Source organism: Symphalangus syndactylus, chromosome 10, assembly GCF_028878055.3.
Source record: "Symphalangus syndactylus isolate Jambi chromosome 10, NHGRI_mSymSyn1-v2.1_pri, whole genome shotgun sequence".
Classification (NCBI taxonomy): domain Eukaryota; kingdom Metazoa; phylum Chordata; class Mammalia; order Primates; family Hylobatidae; genus Symphalangus; species Symphalangus syndactylus.
The window spans coordinates 91,308,627-91,333,923 of NC_072432.2; the positions used below are offsets into that span (position 1 = coordinate 91,308,627).

Sequence of the window (25,297 nt, forward strand, 5' to 3'; positions counted from 1 at the left end):
TACAAAATGAAACAATACAGGAGCTAATAGCCAGAATAGCCAGTTTAGAGGGGAACAAAATGGACCGGATGGAGCTGAAAACACAACATGAGAATGTCACAATGCATCACAAGTATCAATAGCAGAATAGACCAAGTGGAGGAAAGAATCTCAGAGCTTCAAGACTATCTTGCTGAAATAAGACAGGCAGACAAGAATAGTAATAATCTCGGAGCTTGAAGACAATCTTTCTGAATAAGACAGGCAAAAAAGAATGAAAAGGAATGAACAAAACCTCAGCGAAATATGGGACTGTTTAAAAAGACCTAACCCTATGACTGATTGGGGTACCTGAAAGAGATGGGGCAAGTGGAGCCAAGTTGGAAAACATACTACAGAATATCATCCAGGAGAACTTCTGCAACCTAGCAAGACAAGCCAACATTCAAATTCAGGAAATGCAGAAAACTCCAGTAAGATACTCCACGAGAAGATCAACCCCAAGACATAATCCTCAGAGTCTCCAAGGTCTAGGAGTAGGAACCCGTGTTATTGTCTCCAGAGGTGCTCACTAAGAAAAAATGCTCACTAAGAGACTCTTGACTTTTGTAATGTTCTGCCCTGTTTCCAACCTTGTCTGAATTCTAATGTGTTATTACTTGCCATTCATCTCTACCTCTCTTTTGGGTTTTGATCTCTCTTTCTTACCTATTCTCACCCAACCTGTGGGTCCTGGTACTGATTTTCCAATGCTTGCCCCATCCTTCGGTGGCTGCTCTTGATTTCCAGCTAGTGGCCTGATAATCTCTTTTCCACAAATTCTGACACATATCCATCATAGTTTGAGTCTTCTTAATACAAGTGTTCACCTGTACCCCCATCTACCTCCAAAGATCAGGCTTTTCTTCTTGACTAGAGTAAGAAAGAGGGAGTTTTATCTTACCTTCCTCTACAGTTGTGTTTTCAGAAGCTTTTCCTTTGTTCCAGGTGCTGTCTCCACCATCTCCATCTCTAACTTAGGTCCTGATTCATCTCTCTGATGGCTCTAGCCTGGAATTTCCAGGCTACTTCCCTCATTTGGACTGTGCTTCCTTTCTACAGGCATTATGGGAAGGTTGACATGGGTGAGAACTTTCACGTTAATACTTTTTTATTATTCACAACACTGTCCATGTAAGACTGGATGAGTATTTCCAATATTCCCTCTAAACGGCTGGTGTAATCAAAGAAAGTTATAGGAGAAAAACACGTAAAACTGACACTCTATGTGGTCTTTATAAGAATTTAAGAAGGCCTTTAACATGGAGGTTAAAATCCTTGTTAGAAACAAGTGCTTGGTGCAGCAAAGAAAACCAACATGTAGGCAGAAAATTCCTCAGCAAGGCGAACTTACTTCTGCAGAAGGGCGCAGCTTGTGCCAGTCACAATTGCAAGAGCACACTGAGTGTGGTGGGGCAGGGGTTTTTATCCCTAATGCAATCAGTCCCTACTGCTGTGTTCTTTCCCCATTGGCTGGAGTTGACTGCACAATCTAAGCTAACCTGATTGGTTAATGATTGAAATTGAATACAGCTAACTAGGTGGGAAGAGGGAGGCTATCTGTTATGGTGTGAGGCATGTCTGGGCATGTCAGGGTGCGGTAAGGATGGGAAGAGTTGTTTACAGCATGGGTAACTAGAAACCCATGTTACTGCATGGGTCTTACAAACAAAGGACAAGGAACTAAAGCCTTTTGAAGAGGAATTTATCGTTTTTGACAGTTCCCCCTCTGATTTTATAGTTTTTCCTCTTCAAAACATCTCAGCATATCCCGGCTCTGTTGTTCTTCTTGGGCATCTAGAAGGAAGAGTTTATCAGAATGGAGGGGGGGAGAACTAAGGGAGGTTTTGGTGAGAGCTGTTTCTACAAGTCTTCACACTAAACCGCAAATACAGGGTGTGACACAGCATCCTACAAGAATGAGCACGCCTATAACAGTTACAAGGGAGGTGAATATTGACGTCATAATTCCTTTCCATTTCCCAAACCATTTTTCCATGAGGCTTGTAAAGGGGTCATTTATTCCAGAATTTTTGGCTAACTCATTTGATAGGGAGGAAGGTCTTGTAGGGCTTTTTTTTTATTGTTCCTTCGGGGGCTGTGTTATTAGGAATAAAAGTGAAGCATTGAACTCCGATCATAACACAGACTCCGCCTTTCTCTGCTAACATCATATCAAGGGTTACCCTATTTTCCCAAGCCACCTGGCTGGTGGAGCCTGATTGTTCAGCTATTCTTTTAATAGTATCTCTTGTATAATTGACAAATTGCTGCTGATTATAGCAGATGTAATTTATCCAATCTACATTTTCATTTATAGTTGACCACCAGAACAATGCTGACTCAAACCTTGCAGCTATTTGGTTTCGGGCCATAAATTCATCTGGCACTTCTTGCAGAACTCCAATAGCATCTATATATACATGTGAGTCAAAAGACCTGTGAGGGGCACTTCTTTTTTTTTTTTTTTTTTTTTGAGACAGAGTCTTGCTGTTGCCCCGGCTGGAGTGCAGTGGCGCGATCTCGGCTCACTGCAGGCTCCGCCCCCCGGGGTTCACGCCATTCTCCTGCCTCAGCCTCCGGAGTAGCTGGGACTACAGGCGCCCGCCACCTCGCCCGGCTAATTTTTTGTATTTTTAGTAGAGACGGGGTTTCACTGTGTTAGCCAGGATGGTCTCGATCTCCTGACCTCGTGATCCGCCCGCCTTGGCCTCTCAAAGTGCTGGGATTACAGGCGTGAGCCACCGCGCCCGGCCGAGGGGCACTTCTTTATTCCGATTATCTCTCTTATTGTGTTGACGAGATGCTAGGGTGAAACGGATGGCCAACTGGACTAGAGCAAAAGTGCCACTCCAGTTACTGGGCAGAGTACCCAGTAGTGGTCCACTGCAGTACCACCATACGTCTGTTCGGGGATGAACCAGGGCAGACTGAGGGGTAAGCTCTTGGAAGGGCTTAGTTTCACTGCACCCAGTTAGGTTTCTGAGGGACATTAAATTTTCCCCTTGTCTTGCGAGACACAAGGTGAAATTAACATCAGAAGTGGGAGGCCAGATGGTTCTCAGAGGATGACTTGCAGGGCCTTTGGCTTCTGAGAATAGCAGTGAGAGAGTCTTGCATGACTCATTGCCCCAGGCAGTGGGGTTTTGAAAGAGAGCTACCATACAGTTCATGCCCAGTCCGTGAGAGGATCACCCAAGTGGAAAGGGGACAATTCGGGTCTCTGGCCTGCCTGTCATACAAGCGTCACAGTTGCTTTTGTTTAGCATGTAAACAGAATATTTAATCCATTCCAGCCAAGCATTTGCGTCTTGATACCCTGTTTCAATTGCTATAGTTTGTTTTAAATCTTTAACCTCTACAACAGCTACTTTGGTTTTATTACTGGGTATATAACGAAAAAAAAAAAGGTTTGTTTAGAGGACAATTTAGGAGAGGGAGAAGGGGGTGCAGGAGGTGGGGAAGCAATGAAGCATATTTCAAACGATCCTATGGGGTCGTTCCCTGAGACTTCTGTTCCTATACAATAGAAACGGCTTAATGAAGGGAAAGAACTCTGGGGAGCAGAGATGGTAATCTGTACTGGATTATATTGGTTCAGCTGACAATTGGGAGGAGTAACTCCTTTAGCAAAATGGGTCCCAGCTACTCGGGAGGCTGAGGTGGGAGGACTACTTGAGCCCAGGAGGTCAAGGCTGCAGTGAGCAGTGATTGTGCCACAGTACTCAAGCCTGGGTGACAGAGCAAGCCTCTCTCTCTCTGTGCGTGTGTCTCTAAAGTTAAACTATAATTTTCAGCTTTTCTTTTTAAATATCCTCTGCATTTAGGGATATATATTTAGCTCCCATAGTTAGCTTGGCCTACACCAGGAATGAACAAAGACACCTTGTAAGGTTAGAAGCAGGATGGAGTCAGCTATGTAGATTTCTCTCACTGTCATAATTTTTGCAAAGGTGATTTCATACAGAGTGTTCCTAAAGATAAGGACCAGTTTCCTTGTCTTGTATATTGTTAAGAGTATGGTTGTTTGTGAAGGAAATGTTTTTCATAGTTCCTTTGTGGCTCTCAACATTCATCAAACAGTTCAACATGGAGTCAGTAGCCTAAGATGGAGTCACTGATGTTAAGTCTGAAACATTGCTAAGTTCACAATTTCTAATGTCCTGGTTGTATTATAAAAATGTGTATTCTGCAGTTATTTGATATAATGTTGTATATACATCTATTAGGTCAAATTTATTAATTGTATTGTTAAAATCTTATACTGACTGGTTTGATCTTGTCTTATCAATTATTGAGAGATTAAACCCTTGCTTTGAGTTCAATTTTCTCTTCTTTTTTTCTAGTTTCCTAAGGTAGAAGCTTAGATTTCTAATTTGATACTTTTCTTCTTTAATATAGGCATTTAATGTTATAAATTTCCTTTTAAGCACTGCTTTAGCTGCAACCCACAAATTTTGATATATTTTCATTTTCATTCCACTTAAAATATTTCTTCATTTCCCTTGAGGTTTCCTTCTTGACAATTAGTTATTTAGAAGTATGTCCTTTAACTTCCCAATATTTGGGAGGGATTTTCCAGATATCTTTCTGTTATTGTTTTTTAGTTCTTTTGTGATATTTTAGTCCTATTTTTTGTTTGTTATTTTCTTATTCTATTTTGTTTCTATATGGGTTTGGAATCTTTGTTTTTCTATTATTTTACTAGTTTACCTGAAAATTTTGATAATGCACTTTTAATAAACTCTGAAGTTAATTAGTATCTTTACTATTTTTCTATAGAATGCAAGGCCTTAGGAAACTTTCACTCTAAATATTGCCCAACTTACATGCTTCTATTTTCTATCATTTTAATTTTGAATATTGAACTCCACAAAGCAGTGATTATCTTTTGTTACAGATCAGGCTCCCCTGAGAAACATTCTGTGATGGAGACTGGTGTACAAGTTGATTGGACAGTGGTTTTGGAATCGACATCTGCGTGTGTTTGTGGGGTGAGGTGGTGGGAGGCCGAAGGAAGTAGGACTGGTGACAGGGACAAGCTGTGCTCTGGTGCAGTCACAATAAAGTGCTCAGCCAATCTTGTGGGAAGTTGTGGAGCTGAGATTGCCCTGCAGACTTGTCTCTCACTGAGGCAAAGGGGCTCTCCCTTTGAGAGTAATCCTCAGATTGAGATTCACCTGAGTGCTATCAGCAGCTAGCTCTCCCAGCAGCTGGGGGAACCACTGCTTTAATCCTGAAAGGGGTGGAGGGAATCTGGGTGGTGCACTGTAGCATCCACTGGAATCCATTTGTGTGCTGCTTGGACCCACTTGCTTTGCATAAGCTCTGGGAGCAGCTCTTCCAGGATTTTGGTGATGTCTTTTCATGGGGAAAATTAAAAGAAGTTTAGCGATGTGAAAGTTGTCAGAAAGGTTCTCATGTTTGTATGCCTGATAACAAAACTATCACAAGAGATGGCAACAATCACAACCTTGCAAAGTCCATTGCAACCTTACACAAAAAATACTTCTGCAAAGGCATTTGCCCAGCAACTCTCTGTTCAGCCACGAACTGGCGTCACCCATGTTATTGACCCTGATAGCCAAGGATAATCATTTCATTTCTGTTTTTGTTTGTTTGAGATGAGGTCTTGCTCTGTCACCCAGGCTGGAGTGCAGTGGCGTGATCTTGGCTCACTGCAACCTCTGCCTCCTGGGCTCAAGAGATTCTCCCACCTCAGCCTCCTGAGTAGCGGGGACCACAGGCACGCACCACCACGCCTGGCTAATGTTTTGTATTTTGGTAGAGATGGGATTTCGCCATGTTGCCCAGGCTGGTCTCAAACTCCTGAGCTCAAGCAATCCGCCTGAACCTTGGCCTCTCAAAGTGCTGGGATTACAGGCATGAGCCACCATGCCCTGCCAATAAATTCAAAACAATTGTGTATAATCCTCCTCATTTTTCCTTTAAAAACTTTTGTCTTCCTTTACCTCCCTGAATATATACATAGTTTATTATGGCATATGTATTCCCATTGCAAAGCCTTATTGCCAAATAAATACCTTTTTCTTTTAGAAGGTCTCTCTCTGTTATTTCGTTTAACAGTGGGATAAATTATAGCTCCCACTGCTACAACTGGTCTCTAGGCTGCACCTGTCCCTTACTACTCATTCTAGATTCCTCTTATTCTAGAGCACTATTGCTGCTAGTCTAGTGGCTTACCTTGTGGTCCGACTCAGATCTTCATTCTTAAAGTTCTGAAAGCCTGGTTACCTTTCCCTTCTCAGGTTGTAATTGCTGAATTTGTAATTTACAATAAAAGTTGGGCTGGGCGCGGTGGCTCACGCCTGTAATCTCAGCACTTTGAGAGGCCGAGGCAGGCGGATCACGAAGTCAGGAGATCAAGACCATCCTGGCTAATACAGTGAAACCCCGTCTCTACTAAAAATACAAAAAAATTAGCCGGGCATGGTGGCGGGCGCCTGTAGTCCCAGCTACTCGGGAGGCTGAGGCAGGAGAATGGCGTGAACCGGGGAGGTGGAGCTTGCAGTGAGCCGAGATCGTGCCACTACACCCCAGCCTGGGTGACAGAGCTATACTTCGTCTCAAAAAAAAAAAAAAAAAAAAAGAAAAATAGTTGGGCAGGGAGGCTGGGCATGGTGGCTCACGCCTGTAATCTTAGCACTTTGGGAGGCTAAGGTGGGTGGATTACCTGAGGTCAGACATTTGAGACCAGCCTGGCCAAAACATGATGAAACCTCGTCTCTACTAAAAATACAAAAATTAGCTGGGCTTGGTGGCGTTCGCCTGTAATCCCAGCTACTTGGGTGGCTGAGGCACAAGAATCACTTGAACCCAGGAGGTGTAGGTTGCAGTGAGCTGAGATCATGCCACTGCACTCCAGCCTGGGTGACACAGCGAGAGTCTGTCTCAAAAAAAAAAAAAAAAAAATTGGGCAAGGAAGTGCCAAGAGACACCACAATGGATCACCTGCATGCCAAACATATTCTTCATCCCTAATCTTGATGATTAGGGTTAGTCATCCCTTCCAGGATAGTGAGTCCTTCATGCTTGTTAGTCTCTTAGCATGAGAAACGTGAAGCTGCCAGCTGTAGCTTAAAGTTTAATGGGACACCGACTACGTTTCCTAGAACTGAGAACTAATATCTCTTAGCTATAGAGCTCAACGTGACAGGGACAGGAAGTACAGATTCCCAAAATAGGTCACTAGGCGTGATGGTGAACAGGGCAGTTTTATGTCTACTCCTGGGTTCCCAGGTTCATGTATTCTATGTATCAGAGACAGCACCATACCATGGTCATGTATGCTGTCATGGAGAATGGCAGCCCATTTCCACAGGGTTTCCAAATCCCGTTTTAGAGCTTGCTGCCTTGAACTACTTTTGACACCAACCGTTTTAGGTCAGATTTCCTGGGTAACAGACTCTGAGATGGAGATTTGCGTGCAGGAAGTTTACTGGGAAATGTGCGTGGTCTCAACACCTGTGAGGTGAAGGATTGAAGAAAGCAGGATTGGCCAGAAGAAGATGAATTGTGATGTAGTCATAACAAAGCTTCAGTTGATTTCATAAGAGCCTCTGGAGCTGGGATGGCTGTGAAAAATTGTCCTCCATTGAGGCAAAGGGGCCAAGCTTCTCTATCCACATCAACCAGCCACTGGATGTGGACTGCTTCTGGGAAGTAAATGTGTCCCTTGGGCAAGGTGGCTCTTTTCAATGGAGGGGGGTTGGTTCTCCTCACTTGCATTCATAATAGTTCATTTTGTGTTTGGTAATTTTCTTTTTAGGGACAGAGTTTCACTCTGTTGCCCAGGCTGGAGTGCAGTAACATGATCATGGCTCACTGTAACCTGGGCTCAAATGATCTTCTCATATCAACCTCCTGAGTAGCTGGGGCTACAAGCACTTGCCACCACGCCTGGCTAACTTTTAAATTTTGGGGAAATAAGGATGGGGTCTCACTATGTTGTCCAGGTTGGTCTTTAACTGCTGGCCTCAAGCAATCCTCCTGCCTTGGCCTCCCAAAGCACTGGGATTACAGGCGTGAGTCAATGCATCTGATTGATGTGTTTGGTATTGTTTTCTGAGCTCCTAGTTAGTTAACTTAATCTGTGGAAATTTCAAGGACTTCCGAGGAGGATTGCTTATGCTTCTTCCACATCTCAATTTAGTTTATTTTCTCAGCTTGGAATTTCCTTGACTAGATGTGGTTGGTTATGTTAGCATGAACTTCAGGCCTGAGTGAGAACAGGCCAATAATTTTTCACTCTTATGGGAGAATATTACTATTATTGTTGTTGTTAATTATTTTATGCCCTGAGCTATGGCAGAGGCAGATAGCTTTTGTGGTGGCTTCCCTTTGCTAGAAGACAAATAATTAAAAGAAAGAGCCTACCTATCACTTTCGGAGATGATAGGATTATAAACCTAGAAACCCCAAAATGCTAGTGAAAAAATACTAGAATTTGTAATATTTTGGCAAGATGGCTGTGTAGAAGATACATTTGCAAAAAGTATCTGTTCTCTGTACTATTTATAAGCACTTAGAAGTGGAAAGGGAAAAATATCTCATTCATATTAACAACAAAAAGTGCCAAGTATTTAGAAAAAAAATAAAAAAGGCACTGAATCATATGAAGAACACTATAAAATCTTACTGAAGTGTATAAAATAAGATCTGAACAAAGGAAAACTACATATATCTTGAGATTTTAAATGTAATATTATAAAAAGTTTTCCAAAAATTATTATGTATATTGACTGTATGATTATGTATATTGTAATCTCAATTCAAATCTCAACAGACTTTTGGTGAAAATTGATTAAAATATATTAAAAATTTCATGAAAGAATAAATTGGGATAGGTTTATGAGACAGAACATGCAAATGTGGCAAAACATTGACAGTGAGTGGGTAGATAGGAAAGATACATGTGAGCTTATGATAATATTTTACAACTTTTCTGTAAGTTTAAATGACTTTTTTTTCCTTTATTTTTTGAGACAGAGTCTCGCTTTGTTGCCCAGTGCAATGGCACGATCTCGCCTCACTGCAACCTCTGCCTCCTGGTTCAAGCCATTCTCCTGCCTGAGTAGCTGGGATTACAGGCGCGTGCCACCACGCCTAGCTGATTTTTGTATTTTTAGTAGAGACGGGGTTTCGCCATGTTGGTCAGGCTGGTCTCAAACTCCTGACCTCATGTGATCCACCTACCTCAGCCTCCCAAAGTGCTGGGATTACAGGCATGAGCCACTGCTCCCAGCCTTAAATTACTTTTGAAAATAAGAAGTTTAATTAATCTTTTTTTAAAAAGAAGATAACAAGGAAGACTTGTGATATCAGACAGCAGAGCATAGCAAAAAGCTGCTGCAATGAAATCAGTAAGGTATTTGTGTCAGAATAGACAAATATGATAAGTTGAAGACAAAACCCAGACAGAATTGCAGATGGATTACAAATTTAAAATGAATAGCAAAACAATATGTGTTTATATAAATACAACAATTGATAAAAATATGGACTAACATATGGTAGACTTTTTTCCCTTTTTTGTTTTTTAAATTTTGGTGGGTACATCATAGCTGTGTATATTTATGGAGTACATAAAATATTTTGATACAGGCATGCAATGTGAAATAAACACATTATGGGGAATGGGGTGGTAGATTGTGAATATGAGTTGACAGGATGATATTTGGCAGGGAAGAAATGAGGAGGAAGAAAGGGAAGCCATTCCTAAAAGGAAAGGAAAAACTACCATGTTAACAAAAAATAGGATGTAAGATTCTATTAAAGGTGTTGATGTAAAATTATGTAACTGTTTATTTAAAAATAAACATTTTATAAATTAAAAATGAAAAATCAATTAAAATTTGCATAGAAATTTTGTTAGCTTCTTGGTAATTACATGTGTATTGGTTTGTTTTAGCTAATATTCAGTTAAAAAGGTAAAATTTAGTATCTTTTAAAATCATTTTTGTGTTATATTTCCATGCTTGCATTTTTTGGTTGATACTATCCCCAATTCACACAAATGAATCAATGGTTCATTTAAGTATAAAAACAGTGATATAAATAGTAATGCAAATACAGCAATCCAAAATAAGCCCATATAAATTGCAAGCAGGCCCTTGGTGTGGGATGTAGAATGTGAATCTATAATGCTAAGTAACTTTGTAAGGACTTTTGGACAAGCAGCTGAAAAAGAAAAATGCCAATAAAAATCATTCCCTTTCTAAATCTTAATTGCTTTAATTAACTCTTTAATTTGGTTAAACATTTGCATGAAATTTGGGTTTCAAGATCTAGCAACATTGTCTACCTAATGATAATTTTCCTGAATTATGAGAGAAAGAAGAACAAGATGAAGATATAAATGTATTTTAAAATAGAGACAGAGTCTTGCTCTATTGCCCAGGCTAGAGTGAGTGGCACAATCAAAGCCCACTGCATTCTTGAACTCCTGGGCTCAAGCAATCTTCCCACCTCAGTAGCTAGGAGTATAGGCACGTGCGACTCGCGAGTAGCTAGGACTATAGGCATGTGCCAGTATGCCTGGCTAATTTTTATTTTTTTTTGTAGTGACAGAGTCTTGCTATGTTGCCCAGGCCGGTCTCCAACTCCTGGCCTCAAGTGATCCTCCTGCCTCAGCCTCCCGAAGTGCTGGCAGTATAGGCATGAGCCACCGCAGGCACAAGGTGAGGATATTAACTGTAAGATGTGATGACCATTATGACTGTGGCTCTTAGGGTGTTCCCTCTAAATGGTAGGCCTAGGCTCTGTCTAGAAACTCCAAGTCACCTACAGACTACAGTTTCAGATGGAAAACGTGCCTTGAAACACATGCTTTCAATTTCTTTATTTTTAGAAATAAAGACATTTTATTTTTATTATGATTATTATTTTTTGAGATGGAGTCTTGCTCTGTTTCCCAGGCTGGAGTGCAGTGGCGCGATCTTGGCTCACTGCAGCCTTCACCTCCTGGGTTCAAGCTATTCTCCTGCCTCAGCCGCCCGAGTAGCTGGGATTACAGACTCCTGCCAGCATGCTCAGCTAATTTTTGTATTTTTAGTAGAGACGGGGTTTTGCCATGTTGGTCAGGCTGGTCTCGAACTCCTGACCTCAAATAATCCTCCTGCCTTGGCCTCTCAAAGTGCTGGGATTACAGGTGTGACCGACCATGCCTGGCCTGAACTTTTTATTTTATAAATAAAGAAATTTATTTTTAGAAATAAAATTTTTATTTTGTTCATCTCCAGAAAGGTGATTTCTGGTTTTAGAAACCTGGATTTTTTTCCCACAGCATCTGAGAGAATGAACATAATTTTCTAGTCTATTTCTAACAAAATCCAGGTAAGTGTATTGTAAATACCTCTTCACCATCTTGATTCAGCTCTCGACCTGCATGCAGAGCACCCTGAGTAAACCTCTCTGGAAAGGGAGATTTTGGAGAAGCTTTCTTCCTGGACAGGAAGAGTTGAGCAGGAGCTTTCTTCCACGAGCTGTGCTTAACGTCTTTCCACATACTTCCTCTTTCAGTGCTGTGATCATTGTGTATTGTTCTCCTTTGGACAATCTCCAAGAGGCTGCATCTTTCTCTGGATGTTTGCAGTTGTTCCCATTAGACACTTCCTATCCTCTTTTTCAGATGACCCCCAGGTATCCTATTATTTTACAAACATTTCTAGGGAAATAATGGTTCCTTTTTTTTATTTTTTATTTTGTTTATTTTCTTTTCTGCACTTAGTTGTGATTCCTGACCTGTATGCTCATTTTTATTGCTTATAGGGAAGGGCCAAGGTATAATCAAATTATAGGCAAGCAGGCAGCTGCCTTAGGTCTTGACGTGGCTGAAAGTGTAGAAAACCCCTGTGATTCTTGAGACCCTGGCCCACCATTTTACTCTATCACAGGTACTTAGTCAATAGCCTAGGGCAGGAGGCATTTTACACAAGACTCCACTATTGGAAGGACTAGTCCTCAGGACTAGCTTTTCTTATCTGTCCCTCTCCCACATGGTTCAAGGTCACCCTCAGCCATATTCTCAACAAAGCTTAGCGTGATAGAATTCCCATTCCTGTCGCGCACCCTTGCAGTGCCTCTGGGTGGATGCGGAGAAATGGAGTGGCTCCACTTTTGTTGTGTTTCTGAACATGTATCTCTCGCTATCAGAACTTTCTGCTCATCCCTTCTGGCACACCAAGATCCTCCACCTTCCCTTCACTCATGCCACTTCATATACTGGTTATCCATGGTATAGAAGACAGGATTTAACTGAGAGGACTTTTCCCTGACTCTGAATACATGTAGGAGGTAATGATATGGAAGGCCTTCAGTTTGTAAGTCTTAAATAGATTGGTTGAGATAAATGTTCCCTGAAACATAAGAAATCAAGTTGCTGGGCGCAGCGGCTCATGTCTGTAATCCTAGCACTTTGGGAGGCCGAGGCCGAGGCAGGCAAATTGCCTGAGCTCAGAAGTTCGAGGCCAGCCTGGCCAACATGCAGCAACTCCGTCTCTACTAAAAATACAAAAATTAGCCGGGCATGGTAACATGTGCCTGTAGTCCCAGCTACTCGGGAGGCAGAGGCAGGAGAATCGCTTGAGCCTGGGAGGCAGAGGTTGCAGTGAGCCAAGATCACGCCACTGCATTTCAGCCTGGGCAACAGAGTGAGACTTGGTCAAAAAAAAAAAAAAAAAAAAGGAAGAAGAAGAAAGAAGAAATCAGGTTTAGAGATGAGGACAAAGAAGACGAATGGTGGCATGAAGGAGCTAAGAGCTACTTGTCACCATGACATGAAGCTTGATGCCAGCAAATTAAAGGAACTATTTAGAACTAGTATCCTCAACTCTACTGGCTCGGGGGCACTGACCTTATCGAGGTTCCAGACATAAGCTTGTTCAGCCTTAAAGTCCAATCTTTCTACGGGCTTGGGTCCTTCCCACTTTCTGTGGCCAACTCTGAGGTTGTCTACAAGTTATTGGTCTTAGATTTATGTAATGTCTCAATGCCAATGTAGTATTTGGTTATTTATGGTAGGAGTGGTTAGGGGTGGCTCGTAGGATAGCTAGATTCTTTTTTTTTTAAAGACAGGGTCTCACTTTGTCTCCCAGGATGGATGGAGTGCAGTGGAGTGAACGTGGCTCACTGCAGCCTCGACCTCCTGTGCTCAAGTGTTCCTCCTGCCTCAGCCTCTCAAGTAGCTGGGACTACAGGCACATGTCACCATGCCCAGCTAATTTTTGTAATTTTTTTTGTAGAGATGGGATTTTACCATGTTGCCCAGGCTGGTCTCGAGCTCCTGGGCTCAAGTGATCCACCAGCCTCGGCCTCCCAAAGTGCTGGGATTACAGGTGTGAGCCACTGTGCCTGGCCTAGATGCTTTCATACAGGCTTTTCAATTATGCATTTTCCTTAAGTAGGAAGTCTTAGGATCCAAGTTATATTGGATTGTTGTAGTCTACGTTCCCATATTCTATTCCTATTTCTGAGCCTTCAGTCATAAGCTACCATATTAAGGAACTAATTCTGGGCTTTATATGGCTGGATTGGTTGGACAAGTGCCAGCTCTGATCCTGGGACTGTGGCATGTGATGACATACACCCCCTCTCCACATTCTGTATGTCTCTAGGGGGAGGGGGGAAGCTGGGTATAGAACTTTATTGTATTTTCTGATTGCCTCACTTATATTGCCCCCATGCCCTTCTTTGTTCCTGAAGTAACCAGAGACAGTGCTTCCCAGAACCAACTCTACAAGAAACAAAGGGATAAACAAAGCCAAATGGGAAGCAGGATCATGGTTTGAACTCTTTCTGGGCAGAGAACAATACCTGGTATGGACTAGATACTGGGAGAGGGAAAGGAAAAGTAGGGTGAATTATGGAAGGAAGCTGGCCGGCTCAGCGTTTCTGTCTTGGCATGACCAGTCTCTCTTCATTCTCTTCCTAGATGTAGGGCTTGGTGCCAGAGCCCTGAGGCATTCTGCATGAATATAAATAAATGAAACTGAGTGACGCTTCCATTTCAGGTTCTTGGGGGCAGCCAAAATGAGGTTCTTTGTCCCTCTGTTCCTGGTGGGCATCCTGTTCCCTGCCATCCCGGCCAAGCAATTTACAAAATGTGAGCTGTCCCAGCTGCTGAAAGACATAGATGGTTATGGAGGCATCGCTTTACCTGAATGTGAGTTCCCTGCTTCCTTGTTTCATCCATTCCTCATATGCTTCTCTCCTCCATCTCTTCTTTCTTCCACTTCGCCCCCTACTTTTACTTAATTATCTAATCATCCTCTTTTCTGCTCATTTGCCTACTCTTTCATTTCATGTATGTATATATGTATGTATTTATTTTTGAGATGGAATTTTGCTCTTGTTACCCAGGCTGGAGTGCAATGGTGTAATCGCGGCTCACTGCAACCTCTGCCTCATCGGTTCAAGTGATTCTCCTGCCTCAGCCTCCCAAGTAGCTGGAATTACAGGCACCCACCACCATGCCTGGCTAATTTTGCATTTTTTGTAGAGACAGGGTTTCACCATGTTGGCCAGACTGGTCTCAGACTTCTGACCTCGGGTGATCCGCCCTCCTCAGCCTCCCAAAGTGTTGGGATTACAGGCATGAGCCATCGCGCCTGGCCCCATTTATTTTCCTATCCTTTCTTTCTCTTATTGTCTGATTTTTTTTTTTGGAATTCTCCATCTCATCTTATCAAGAAACTCTTGAGCTTTGCCATCTTTGGAGACTGGCTTGAAAGCATTTTTATGTCTGAGAATTACAGTTCCTCCTTTATGCAGATCCTGTACATCTCTGTGGTGTCTCTTTCTCATCTTTCCCTCAGTGATCTGTACCATATTTCACACCAGTGGTTATGACACACAAGCCATAGTTGAAAACAGTGAAAGCACGGAATATGGACTCTTCCAGATCAGTAATAAGCTTTGGTGCAAGAGCAGCCAGGTCCCTCAGTCAAGGAACATCTGTGACATCTCCTGTGACAGTGAGTAGCCCCTATAACCCTCTTTCTCTGTTCTGAGGCCTGCCCTTGGGATAATCTCCTTTTTCGTGCCAAGCAGACCTCAGACTTTATTGCCTTGGCTGGGCTCTACAAAAATTGTGGGACTTGAATTGGCAGTACTGAGTAAGAAGCTGTTTGGATTTTTCATGGTCATCAAATCCCCAGACAGTTCCTTGAGGTTCACGGGTAGACAATCTGAGCTGTCTGAGAATCTCGGAATCTGATTGTCTGCATTTTCAGACAATCAGTTGATGAAGTCAGTCGATGAAGCTGATGACTCCTCCAGAGATATCCCAGGGAAATGAAGGAAGTCCCTACCTACCCAGGGTTAGACATTACCACACTGGTCCTTTCATATAGAAAGACAACAGGCACAAGCCTTGAGAGAACCCACTGGATCCAGGGGTTAGGGGAACTCAGTGCCTTTCTGGGTAATACTTCTCAGCTGTCTCATTCCTTTCCCTGTAACTCCTGCCAGAGTTCCTGGATGATGACATTACTGATGACATAATGTGTGCCAAGAAGATCCTGGATATTAAAGGAATTGACTACTGGTGAATCCTTATTCTATTTTCTATTTCCCCATCCTCCTCCTTACCCCATTAGCCCAGCACCCCTTTCCTCTTACCCTATCTCTTGGTCATTTAATGTAGAATACAGTGTCCGAAACAAAACTTACCTAGAGACTCAGGTTTCCGTTATTAAGTCTCTCTCACTGCACTCCTTGGTAGCAATTTTCCTAATAAGGGGTTGCCTAATGGAGGGCTCAGACCCAGGCCTCCTTTCACTTAGACTTGGACATCTAATTCCACTTGTTTAGTTCTATGCCCTAAAGCAAGCTGTTGGTTACATTGCATCTCTTTTGAACCCTACAATTTTCTTGGATTATTTTTTAGGGACTGTATTCCACTTGATGGCTGTGTCCCTTGACATCAGGCCAGGAATGTCTTTCTGTAATTCTCATCCACACTCTTCCACTTCAGCCCTCCTGGGAATGAATCTAGATGGAAATTCAAGCCAAGATTCAGGCAGCTAACTCACCTTGTCCCCTTCTCCATTATCAGGTTGGCCCATAAAGCCCTCTGCACTGAGAAGCTGGAACAGTGGCTTTGTGAGAAGTTGTGAGCGTCTGCTGTCCTTGGCACCCCTGCCCACTCCACACTCCTGGAATACCTCTTCTCTAATGCCACCTCAGTTTGCTTCTTTCTGTTCCTCCAAAGCTTATCTGTCTCTGAGCCTTGGGCCCTGTAATGACATCACCGAACTCTTGAGGACTATTTTCCAGGGATGCCTGAGTGGTGCACTGAGCTCTAGACCCTTGCTCAGTGCTCCCGATGGCACTTTCACTACAGCACAGATTTCACCTCTGTCTTGAATAAAGGTCCCACTTTGAAGTCACTGGCTGTAATTTTTTCCCCCCTGGAGGGAAGGGGAAGAAATAGGATGAGTAGATGGACACTGAAGCCATAGGTCATAGCCACCTTCCATCTCTACTGAAGTAGGCTGAATTTACAATAGAAAGGTGAAGGTTACTTTCTGTACCAACTCAATGCAACAAACTTTTATTGATCACCTAATCTATTCAAGGAACTGTAGAGGGATCCAAAGTTGGCTGAACACTGGCCGGGTGCAGTGCTCCCACCTGTAATTCCAGCACTTTGGGAGGCTGAGGTGGGCAGATCTCTTGAGGTCAGGAGTTTGAGACCAACTTGGCCAACAGCAAAACCCTGTCTCTACCCAAAATACAAAAGTTATCCGAGTGTGGTGGCAGGCGCCTGTAATCCCAGCTACTTGGGAAGCTGAGGCAGAAGAATTGTTTGAACCTGGGAGGCGGAGGTTGCAGTGAGCTGAGATCACGTCATTGCACTCCAGCCTGGGTGCTCCATCTCAAAAAACAAAAACAAAAACAAAAAACAAAAACACAAAGTTGGCTGGATGACCTTTTCCCTCAAGGACTAATGGGAAAGACAAGATAAACATTAATAAATAGTTATAATATAAGGAAGAGAGTTATAAGCATCATGAGAGTTAGAAATGCGGGCTGGGCATTCACAAAAGGAAAGATAGATAACTTATATTTAGAGGGGATGTTGGGAAAAAGGAATCAAGAAAGGGTTCCTGAAAGGGAGAGTATTTAGGCTGGTTTTACAGTCTGTGTGGGATTTTGACTAGTGGAGATGTGGGGTGGGAAAAGGATGAGCATGGGCGAGAACCCAAGAATCTGAAATGGGTGACTTGAGGGGGTTGAAGGATTTCTTTATCCTTCATGAGGAGCTGTGAAGGGAACCCTTCCTGTCTCTGGAAACCAGAGAGAGAACAGGGACCTTGACAGTCAGCACAGTGGTGCTGAAGAATCTGAGAACATGGGACCTTTTGGTTTGGACCCTCCACTCCACTATCTCTTCTTGTGCTGTGCTTGTTTTTAAGGAGAATGTTTGCAGAACTTCATTCATGTAAATAATTATGGGATATGTGAAAGAAGAAGAATCAGGAAATTTGGGTCCTAAAATCTGTTTCTGCTACTTATTGATGGTCTGAACCTGGGCAGGTAATCTCCATTCTCTGTGCCTCAGTTTCCTCATCTTAAAATGAAGATTTTGGTCTAGATAGTTTTCTGAGATCACTTCTTGCTTTAACAATCCAGCATTCCAAACTACAGTTTAATTTGTCACACTCTGAATGAGCTGAGAATGACATTCGCATTGTTGCTCAGCTCCACAGCCCTGGCCTTCACTCCACAGAGAAGACAGGAAAGTTCACCTGTGAGGGCAAGTACACCGTATGTGAGTTCATGATCTTCAGGAGCCGTTGCTGAAGGAATTGACAGTAAGAGATTTATCTGTAGAGAGAACCTCAGCCTGAGGCCAGAAGATCAAGAACAGATAGAAGCCAGGGAATTGGCATGAAAGAGATCTTTTTCTTTTTTTCAATTATTCATTTGTTACAGTGGGTTATGATACAAATGTTTATAGATGCCTACTCTGTACTAGTACTACAGAGCAGTTTTTCTGTGTTTCTATTCAGTTCAATTGTAGTGTGTTGAGTTGTAAAATAATCCGCATATTAAATCAAATAAACAAAATGCCATGTTCTTTGGTACAAGCAACACTACAAAAGGCATTTGGCGTCTGCATTTGGAATTCTCTGGCAAACTCTCTCTTGTTCCTAGTCTGTACTTATTTTCCCCACACTAGTTTATGTATATATATTTTTTGAGATGGAGTTTTGCTCTTGTTGCCCAGGCTGGAGTGCAGTGGCACGATCTCGGCTCACTGCGACCTCCACATCTTGGTTTCAAGCGTTTCTCCTGCCTCAGCCTCCCGACTAGCTGGGATTACAGGCGCCTGCCACCATGCCTGGCTAATTTTTGTATTTTTTTTTTTTTTGAGACAGAGTCTCGCTCTGTCACCCAGGCTGGAGTGCAGTGGCGTGATCTCGGCTCACTGCAAGCTCCGCCTCCTGGGTTCACGCCATTCTCCTGCCTCAGCCTCTCCGAGTAGCTGGGACTACAGGCGCCCGCCACCACGCCCAGCTAATTTTTTTTTTTTGTATTTTTAGTAGAGACGGGGTTTCACTGTGGTCTCGATCTCCTGACCTCGTGATCCGCCCGCCTCGGCCTCCCAAAGTGCTGGGATTACAAGCGTGCGCCACCGCGCCTGGCCTAATTTTTGTATTTTTAGTAGAGATGGGGTTTCACCATCTTGCTCAGGCTGGTCTCGAACTCCCGCCTCAGCCTTCCAATGTGCTGGGATTACAGGTGTGAGCCACAGTGCCCGGCCTGTACATTTTTAAAATATCAATGTCTAATATGGTGTCCACTGAATTAAGACTTCTTTTGAGAAAATGAATCAATAAATCTATACATTACCTTGTTTATCCAGTGAGGTATGGCTGGATCAGCTTCATGACATACATGCCAGTAGTCTTTTTCACCTTCTCCTCCTCCTCCTTTTTTACAAATAAAAATTTTATATGTTGAAGGTGTACAACTTGATGTTTTGTTATATGTATACACTTAAAAGATCACCACAGTCAAGCTCATTAACACATCATCACCTCACGATTACTTTTCATTTTCTTTGGGCATGGAAGCAGGCTTGATAGATGCAGTTCTCTTGGCATTTGGGTAGAAGCAGGACAGGAAACTGCTGTTCTCTTCCTGAGAACTTTCTTGAGAGCCGAATAGGAGGCAGCATGGCAGCTGAGCATCTGTTCTGCTTTCTCTACCTCCGTCTCTTTCCCTTAGACCTAAAATGAAGCTCTAAGCCAAGCAAAGGTCTGAAGTCATCCAGACTAACGTGGGAAGCGGGTAGGCTCCAGGGAGTGGCTCTCAGAGAGCAGACCATTTACTGAGCTCGGCGTGAGAAAGACTCGAAATGGTTCACAGCAATACGGAGTTTTGTTCTCTTCGCTTATCCTGCTTTCTCCTCCCTGCTACTTTTCCCTGACACCTATCTTGTTGTGAAGACAGGAATTGCATTGGATCAAATCTTTTTTTTTTTTTTTTGAGATGGAATCTTGCTCTGTTGCCCAGGCTGGAGTGCTGTGGCATGATCTTGGTTCACTGCAACCTCCGCCTCCTGGGTTCAAGCAATTCTCCTGCCTCAGCCTCCTGAATAGCTGGGATTACAGGCATGCGCTGCCACACCCAGCTAATTTTTGTATTTTTAGTAGAGACGGGGTTTCACCATGTTGGCCAGATGGGTCTTGAACTCCTGCCCTCAGGTGATCCGCCCTCCTCGGGCTTCCAAAGTGCTGAGATTACAGGCGTGAGACACCATGTCTGGCCTCTTTTTTTTTTTTTTTTTTTGATGGAGTCTCTCTCTGTTGCCCAGGCTAGAGTGCAGTGGCCTAATCTCAGCTCACTGCAAGCTCTGCCTCTCAGGTTCAAACAGTTTTCCTGCCTCAGCCTCCCAAGTAGCTGGGGTTACAGGTGCCCACCACCATGCCCAGCTAATTTTTGTATTTTTAGTAGACGTGGGGTTTCACCATGTTGGCCAGGTTGGTCTTGAACTCCTGACCTCAGGTGATCCACCCACCTCAGCCTCCCAAAGTGCTGGGATTACAGGCGTGAGCCACCATGCCCGGCCTCAAATATTTCTTTTCATGTTTCTTCTCCCACTTCTCCTTCTCTCTCATCCATTCACTTTTTTCATTTATTGAACACTAATTAAGAGCCTATTAGGTGACAGGAGGTACTAGATATTGGGGATACAGAAGCTATTAGAGGTTTGCTCTTAAGACCCTTACACTTCAGAGGGGGATACTCCCCTCCTCCCATTTCCTGGGATCATGCAAGAGAAAAGACTTCAGGTGATCCACATTCATTCCTTCCTTCACTGCTTGATTTGTCACCAAATGGTTATTGAGGATATGCTTTTTGCTAGGTACTACTTATTTATTTATTTGTTTATTTAGAGATGGGGTCTCACAACGTTGCCCAGTCTAGAGGACAGTGGCTATTCACAGGTGTGAGCACAGCACACTACAGCCTTGAACTCCTGAGTTCAAGAGATCCTCCTGCTTCAGCCTCTCGAGTAGCTGGGACTACAGGGATGTGCCACCACACCTGGCTTAGGCTCTACTTTAGCTGCTACTTGTTAAGGATGAAGATAGGAGGAGACACTCTATTTCTTTTTTTTTTTTTTGACAGAGTTTTGCTCTGTCGCCAGGCTGGAGTGCTCACTGCAACCTCCGCCTCCCAGGTTCAAGCAATTCTCCTGCTTCAGCCTCCCGAGTAGCTGGGACTACAGGTGTGAACCACCACACCAGGCTAATTTTTGTATTTTTAGTAGAGACAGGGTTTCATCATATTGGCCAGGATTGTCTTGATCTCCTGACCTCGTGATCCGCCCGCCTTGGCCTCCCAAAGTGCTAGGATTACAGGTGTGAGCCACCACGCCCGGCCTATTTGATTTCTTTCTAAGTTGTTATGGGATATAGATCTTTCCAGGGACTTTTTGGCATGAGAACAAAAGAGGAGTTGGGTCACAGTGCCAAGATGGGACTATCCCAGAATGCAGAAGGACATTTGCTAGTGCTCTGATAGGTTGATTTACCTTTTGTGCATAGACGTAAGTAAAAGGGAGAGGGAGAGGCAGGAAGAAGAGGGATAAAAAAGGCAAGAAATGAGAGGAAAAAGCATTAGCTATAGAAATGGCCAGGGATGCCCTGAGGATTTTCTTGTATAATGACTGGGCCCCCTCTGATGGGTGCTACCTGCTCTGTGACAGTTTCCTCATTGCCTTTGGCTGGGAGCAGGGCGTTGGAGGAAGAGAAACTAAGGTCTCTGTTTTGGAAAGAGATGAATGTTGAGATAGCTGAGTGGTGATAGCTCTTCCTCCCTCCTTTTTTCCCCATAACTTTTCCTCCTGCTGAGGCAGGGGCGCTGGGCTACAAGGGAAGCCTGGACTTCCTGGCCAGCATCCTCCTCAGAGCCACCTTTACCTCTCGGTTCTTCAGACTGTAGATGAGGGGGTTCAGCAGGGGGGTTATCACACTGTACTGCACGGAGAGCACTTGCTCTAGGGCTGAGCCGGATGCTGGAGTCATATACCTTGAAGGGAATTGCACAGAAAAGCAACTTATGACAATGGTGACAATTCTCACTGTTGGCAGCAATAATTCATCCCCTCCCTGCAAAGACTCTGCAAAGGAGGTCTTCAGAGCTGACTTTCTCTGGTGGCAGCATCTAGAAACGGCTGATCTGTGAAAAAGTCAGTCATTTCTGCCTTCAAACACTTCCAAACATAAGTGAGCTCACACAGAAAGTTATAGGAGCTGCCCCGAAGAACAAGCAGTTCTGCAGCATATCAAAGGTTGTGGGTTAGAACAGAATTAATATTAGGGACAGATAAAAAGTAAAACAAAAAAATAGAATTAATAATAATTTCATACATTTCCATAGCATTTCATACTCTTCAAAGCATTCTTCCTTAATAGCTATGATGATCCTATGAGGAATTTTTCTCTTTATACACAACAGTACAGAAATGCAATGTTCTCACCTTGTGATGACTGTTCATGTAAAACTGTACACTTAGTTTAAAATATTGTCATTATTCCCAACTTTTATAGCCCTGAGAATTATCCTCAGAATCCTTGCCTATTATTTGTATAAAGTTGAGTGGAACAAACATTTGTCCTTTTAGTTGCATTTTTCTTTGGTTTGGAAAAGAAGCCAAAACTGGTAAAATGGGAGATAAAAATGTGTTAAGCACATAATATGATTCCAAAATAATAAGATTAAAATCTTGGGTACATTTTGCCAAGTACCACTCGGAGTATCTTCCAAAGAAGCACTAGTATTATTATTTATTTGCAATGGCACCATCATTATTGGAATAGACTATCCCAAGGATGTTCCTTGTGGGTTCCAATGTGTTTGGTTATAAAAAAAAATCATCATTTTACTGTTATTTTTTGTCATCTAACTTGTTCTTTCTAACATTTCTATGAAGTAAGTAGTCACATCCCTTATGGCAGATGAGGAGACTGAGACAAAGGGAGATGAAGAGATTGGTGCACAGCTCAGTTGAGCTCTCCTGGGCTATTTATTTTTTTCTTTTACTTATTTTTTTTTCTTTCCTAGCCACTGGACTACAGGTACTGGACTATTCTTACCATCCATTTCCATCCTTGACTTCTCTCTGAATCACAGGCAGGTGAGAAAAATATTGAACAATTTGTGCAAATCCACCTTCAATTTACTAGTAGAAAGCACAGGCATCGATTGTTTTGTCTCCTAGTGAGGGAGGACTAGGCAGCCAGAACTGTCGATGTTTGAGAAGCATGGTAAGGAAGGGCACGGATCTTGGTCCAACTTATGGCTCCATTACTAGCTTGTTCTGGGACTGCTGAGAAATTACCTGATCACTCCCCAAACTCAGGTTCTTTATCTAAGAGTGGGTTGATAATATTTCTCTTGTAGTGTGATGGATACTAAAATTGGCTTGGCGATGTAAAGCAGCTGGTATATAGTAAATGGCTAGTAAATTGCTACAACATATGTAAGCTTTGGTGACATCTCCCAGTAGGAAATAAAGATGGCATATGTTTCAAAGAAAGGTTTTATTTTTTGTCTAACACTGAATACAAATCTAACAAAGGTTCTCTGATTTCTTTTTGCAAACTCCCAAATCTTAGGTTAATGAAGTAGAAAAATCTTTATCTTGGTCTAAACTCATTTTCCAGAATGGACAATTGAAGACTTAGAAAGAAAATAGATTCTGGTTTTTTTTTTTTTTTTGACCTAGTCTCACTCTGTCGCCCAGGCTGGAGTGCAGTAGTGCAATTTCCGCTCACTGCAACCTCTGCCTCCGAGGTTGAAGCAATTCTCCTGCCTCAGCCTCCCGAGTAGCTAGGACTACAGGTGCACGTGACCACACCTGGCTAGTTTTTATATTTTCAGTAGAGATGGGGTTTCACCATGTTGGCCAGGCTAGTCTCCAACTCCTGGGCTCAAGCGATCCACCCACCTCAGCCTCCCAAAGTGCTGGGGTTACAGGCATGAGCCACTGTACCCAGCTGAAAATAGATTCTTTACAATTCATACAGCTAGTCCATGGTAGAGCCAGCACTAGAGCCTAGGCCTTTTGAATGTCCTGCTATTTTGTAATGCTCTCTTCTGCCAACGGAGGCCACTTAGGGTAAGGAATACCCCACATTTGTATTCAGGGGTGTAGTATGACATACCTGAGAACTCCTGAAGTATAAAAGATGGTGACCACAAGGAAATGGGAAGAGCAGGTGGAAAAGATCTTGCTCCGACCTGTGGCAGAGTTGATCCTCAGGGCTGTCATGATGATACAGCTGTACGAACCTAGCAAAAGGACAAGGGTGCCAAGGCCCAGGACTGACATGGTGGTGAGAATGGAGGCGATGCTAGCGCAGGGGTCAGAACAGGTCAATGAGAGCACCGGAGGAAGCTCGCAGGCAAAACTGCGGATGACATTAGGGCCACAGAAGTGCTGCTGAGCCAGGAGGAGGGTGTTAATTAGACCAGTCCCCATTCCTATGGCCCAGGATGCCCCCACCAGGCCAGCACACACCCTCCTGTTTATAATCACCACATACAACAGTGGATGACACACGGCCTGAAACTGGTCATAGGCCATGACCGAGAGGAGGCAAGCCTCAGTAGCTCCAGAAAATATGACCAGGGAGATCTGAGTGAAACACTCAAGGAAGGATATTGTCTTCCCCTTAGAAAGAAGGTTCTCTAGCAGTTTAGGCACAATAATGGAGGAATAGAAAGCATCCAGGAAGGAGAGGTGTCCCAGGAAGAAGTACATGGGGGTGTGGAGGTGGGAATCAGTACTGATCACCAGCACCATCAGCAGGTTCCCCAGTAGAGTCAAGAGGTAAATCACCAGGAACAGAACAAAGAGCAGCGCCTGAACCTGAGGGTTGTTGGACAGTCCTAGAAGAACAAACACAGTGACTGTGGTCATGTTGCTGACTTCCATGGGGCATTCAAGTTTCCCTTTTGACTGACAAGAACTGAAAAGAATGCTCCAATGGGTTATCAGTGTCAGGGTATGCCTGGGGATCAGGCATTGGCAGTAAAGCTTCAGGGCAGACCCAGGACAGATTCTGTAGCAGAGGAAGCCTTGCCATGTCAGGCTGTGCCAGTCCTTTCCAGCTCAGGGCAGTAACCTATTGGCCATGGTAGAGAAGGTGGGGAGGAAAAGTTCAGAGAATCAGACCTAGAAAGGAAGGAGAAGAGAGCAGGGATTATTCAGTCTGGAGAAGGAAGGGAAGGGAGTTGGGACTCCTGAGCGCTGAGAAGTGCTATTCTCTACTTCCAAAAGGAACCGAGCTCAAACCACAGGAAGGCTAACTGGAATAGTGAATAAGCAATGAACATTTTGGCTGACCATCTGGGTGGCAGACCATGATGAGTGTCTGAGTGACTGATAGAAGTATTATGAGACCTGGTCATGGTGCAAGTTGTCTCTCAGCCACTGTAAGCTCATAAGCCACTTAAGTTTCTTAAAAAAAAAAAAAGTCTGGGAAAAATAGATGGTTTCTAAAGTTCATTCCAGTTAGATTTTTTTTTTTTTTGAGACAGAGTCTTACTCTTTTGCTCAGGCTGGAGTGCAGTGGCACAATCTCGACTCACTGAAGCCTCCACCTCCTAGGTTGAAGCTATTCTCGTGCCTCAGTCCAGCTTAGATTTTTTAAATTTAATTTTCAATTTAATTTTTTTCTAGGGATGGGGTCTCATTACATTGCCCAGGCTACTTGCAAACTCCTGGCCTTAAGTG

General features: G+C 43.3%; 2 protein-coding genes across 2 annotated transcripts in view; one reads left to right on the plus strand and one right to left on the minus strand.

Moving 5' to 3' along the window:
* LALBA (lactalbumin alpha) overlaps window positions 1-16,427 on the plus strand; it is a 38,842-nt gene extending 22,415 nt beyond the window's left edge. The window contains exons 2-6 of the mRNA XM_063610654.1: window positions 10,603-10,718; window positions 14,049-14,200; window positions 14,853-15,011; window positions 15,508-15,583; window positions 16,094-16,427. Of these exons, the coding sequence (XP_063466724.1) occupies window positions 14,068-14,200; window positions 14,853-15,011; window positions 15,508-15,583; window positions 16,094-16,154 (429 nt within the window). The 5' untranslated portion in view covers window positions 10,603-10,718; window positions 14,049-14,067 and the 3' untranslated portion in view covers window positions 16,155-16,427. The remainder of the gene's footprint in view (window positions 1-10,602; window positions 10,719-14,048; window positions 14,201-14,852; window positions 15,012-15,507; window positions 15,584-16,093) is intronic.
* Window positions 16,428-20,421: 3,994 nt separating this feature from the next.
* Window positions 20,422-24,496, minus strand: LOC129491149 (olfactory receptor 8S1-like). The gene is made up of 2 exons (XM_055295066.2): window positions 23,724-24,496; window positions 20,422-21,585 (listed from the first exon to the last, which is right to left on the minus strand). Exons 1-2 carry the CDS (start codon window positions 24,494-24,496, stop codon window positions 21,423-21,425), a joined length of 936 nt encoding a protein of 311 aa, XP_055151041.1. The 3' UTR covers window positions 20,422-21,422.
* Between the last annotated feature and the right edge of the window lie 801 nt (window positions 24,497-25,297).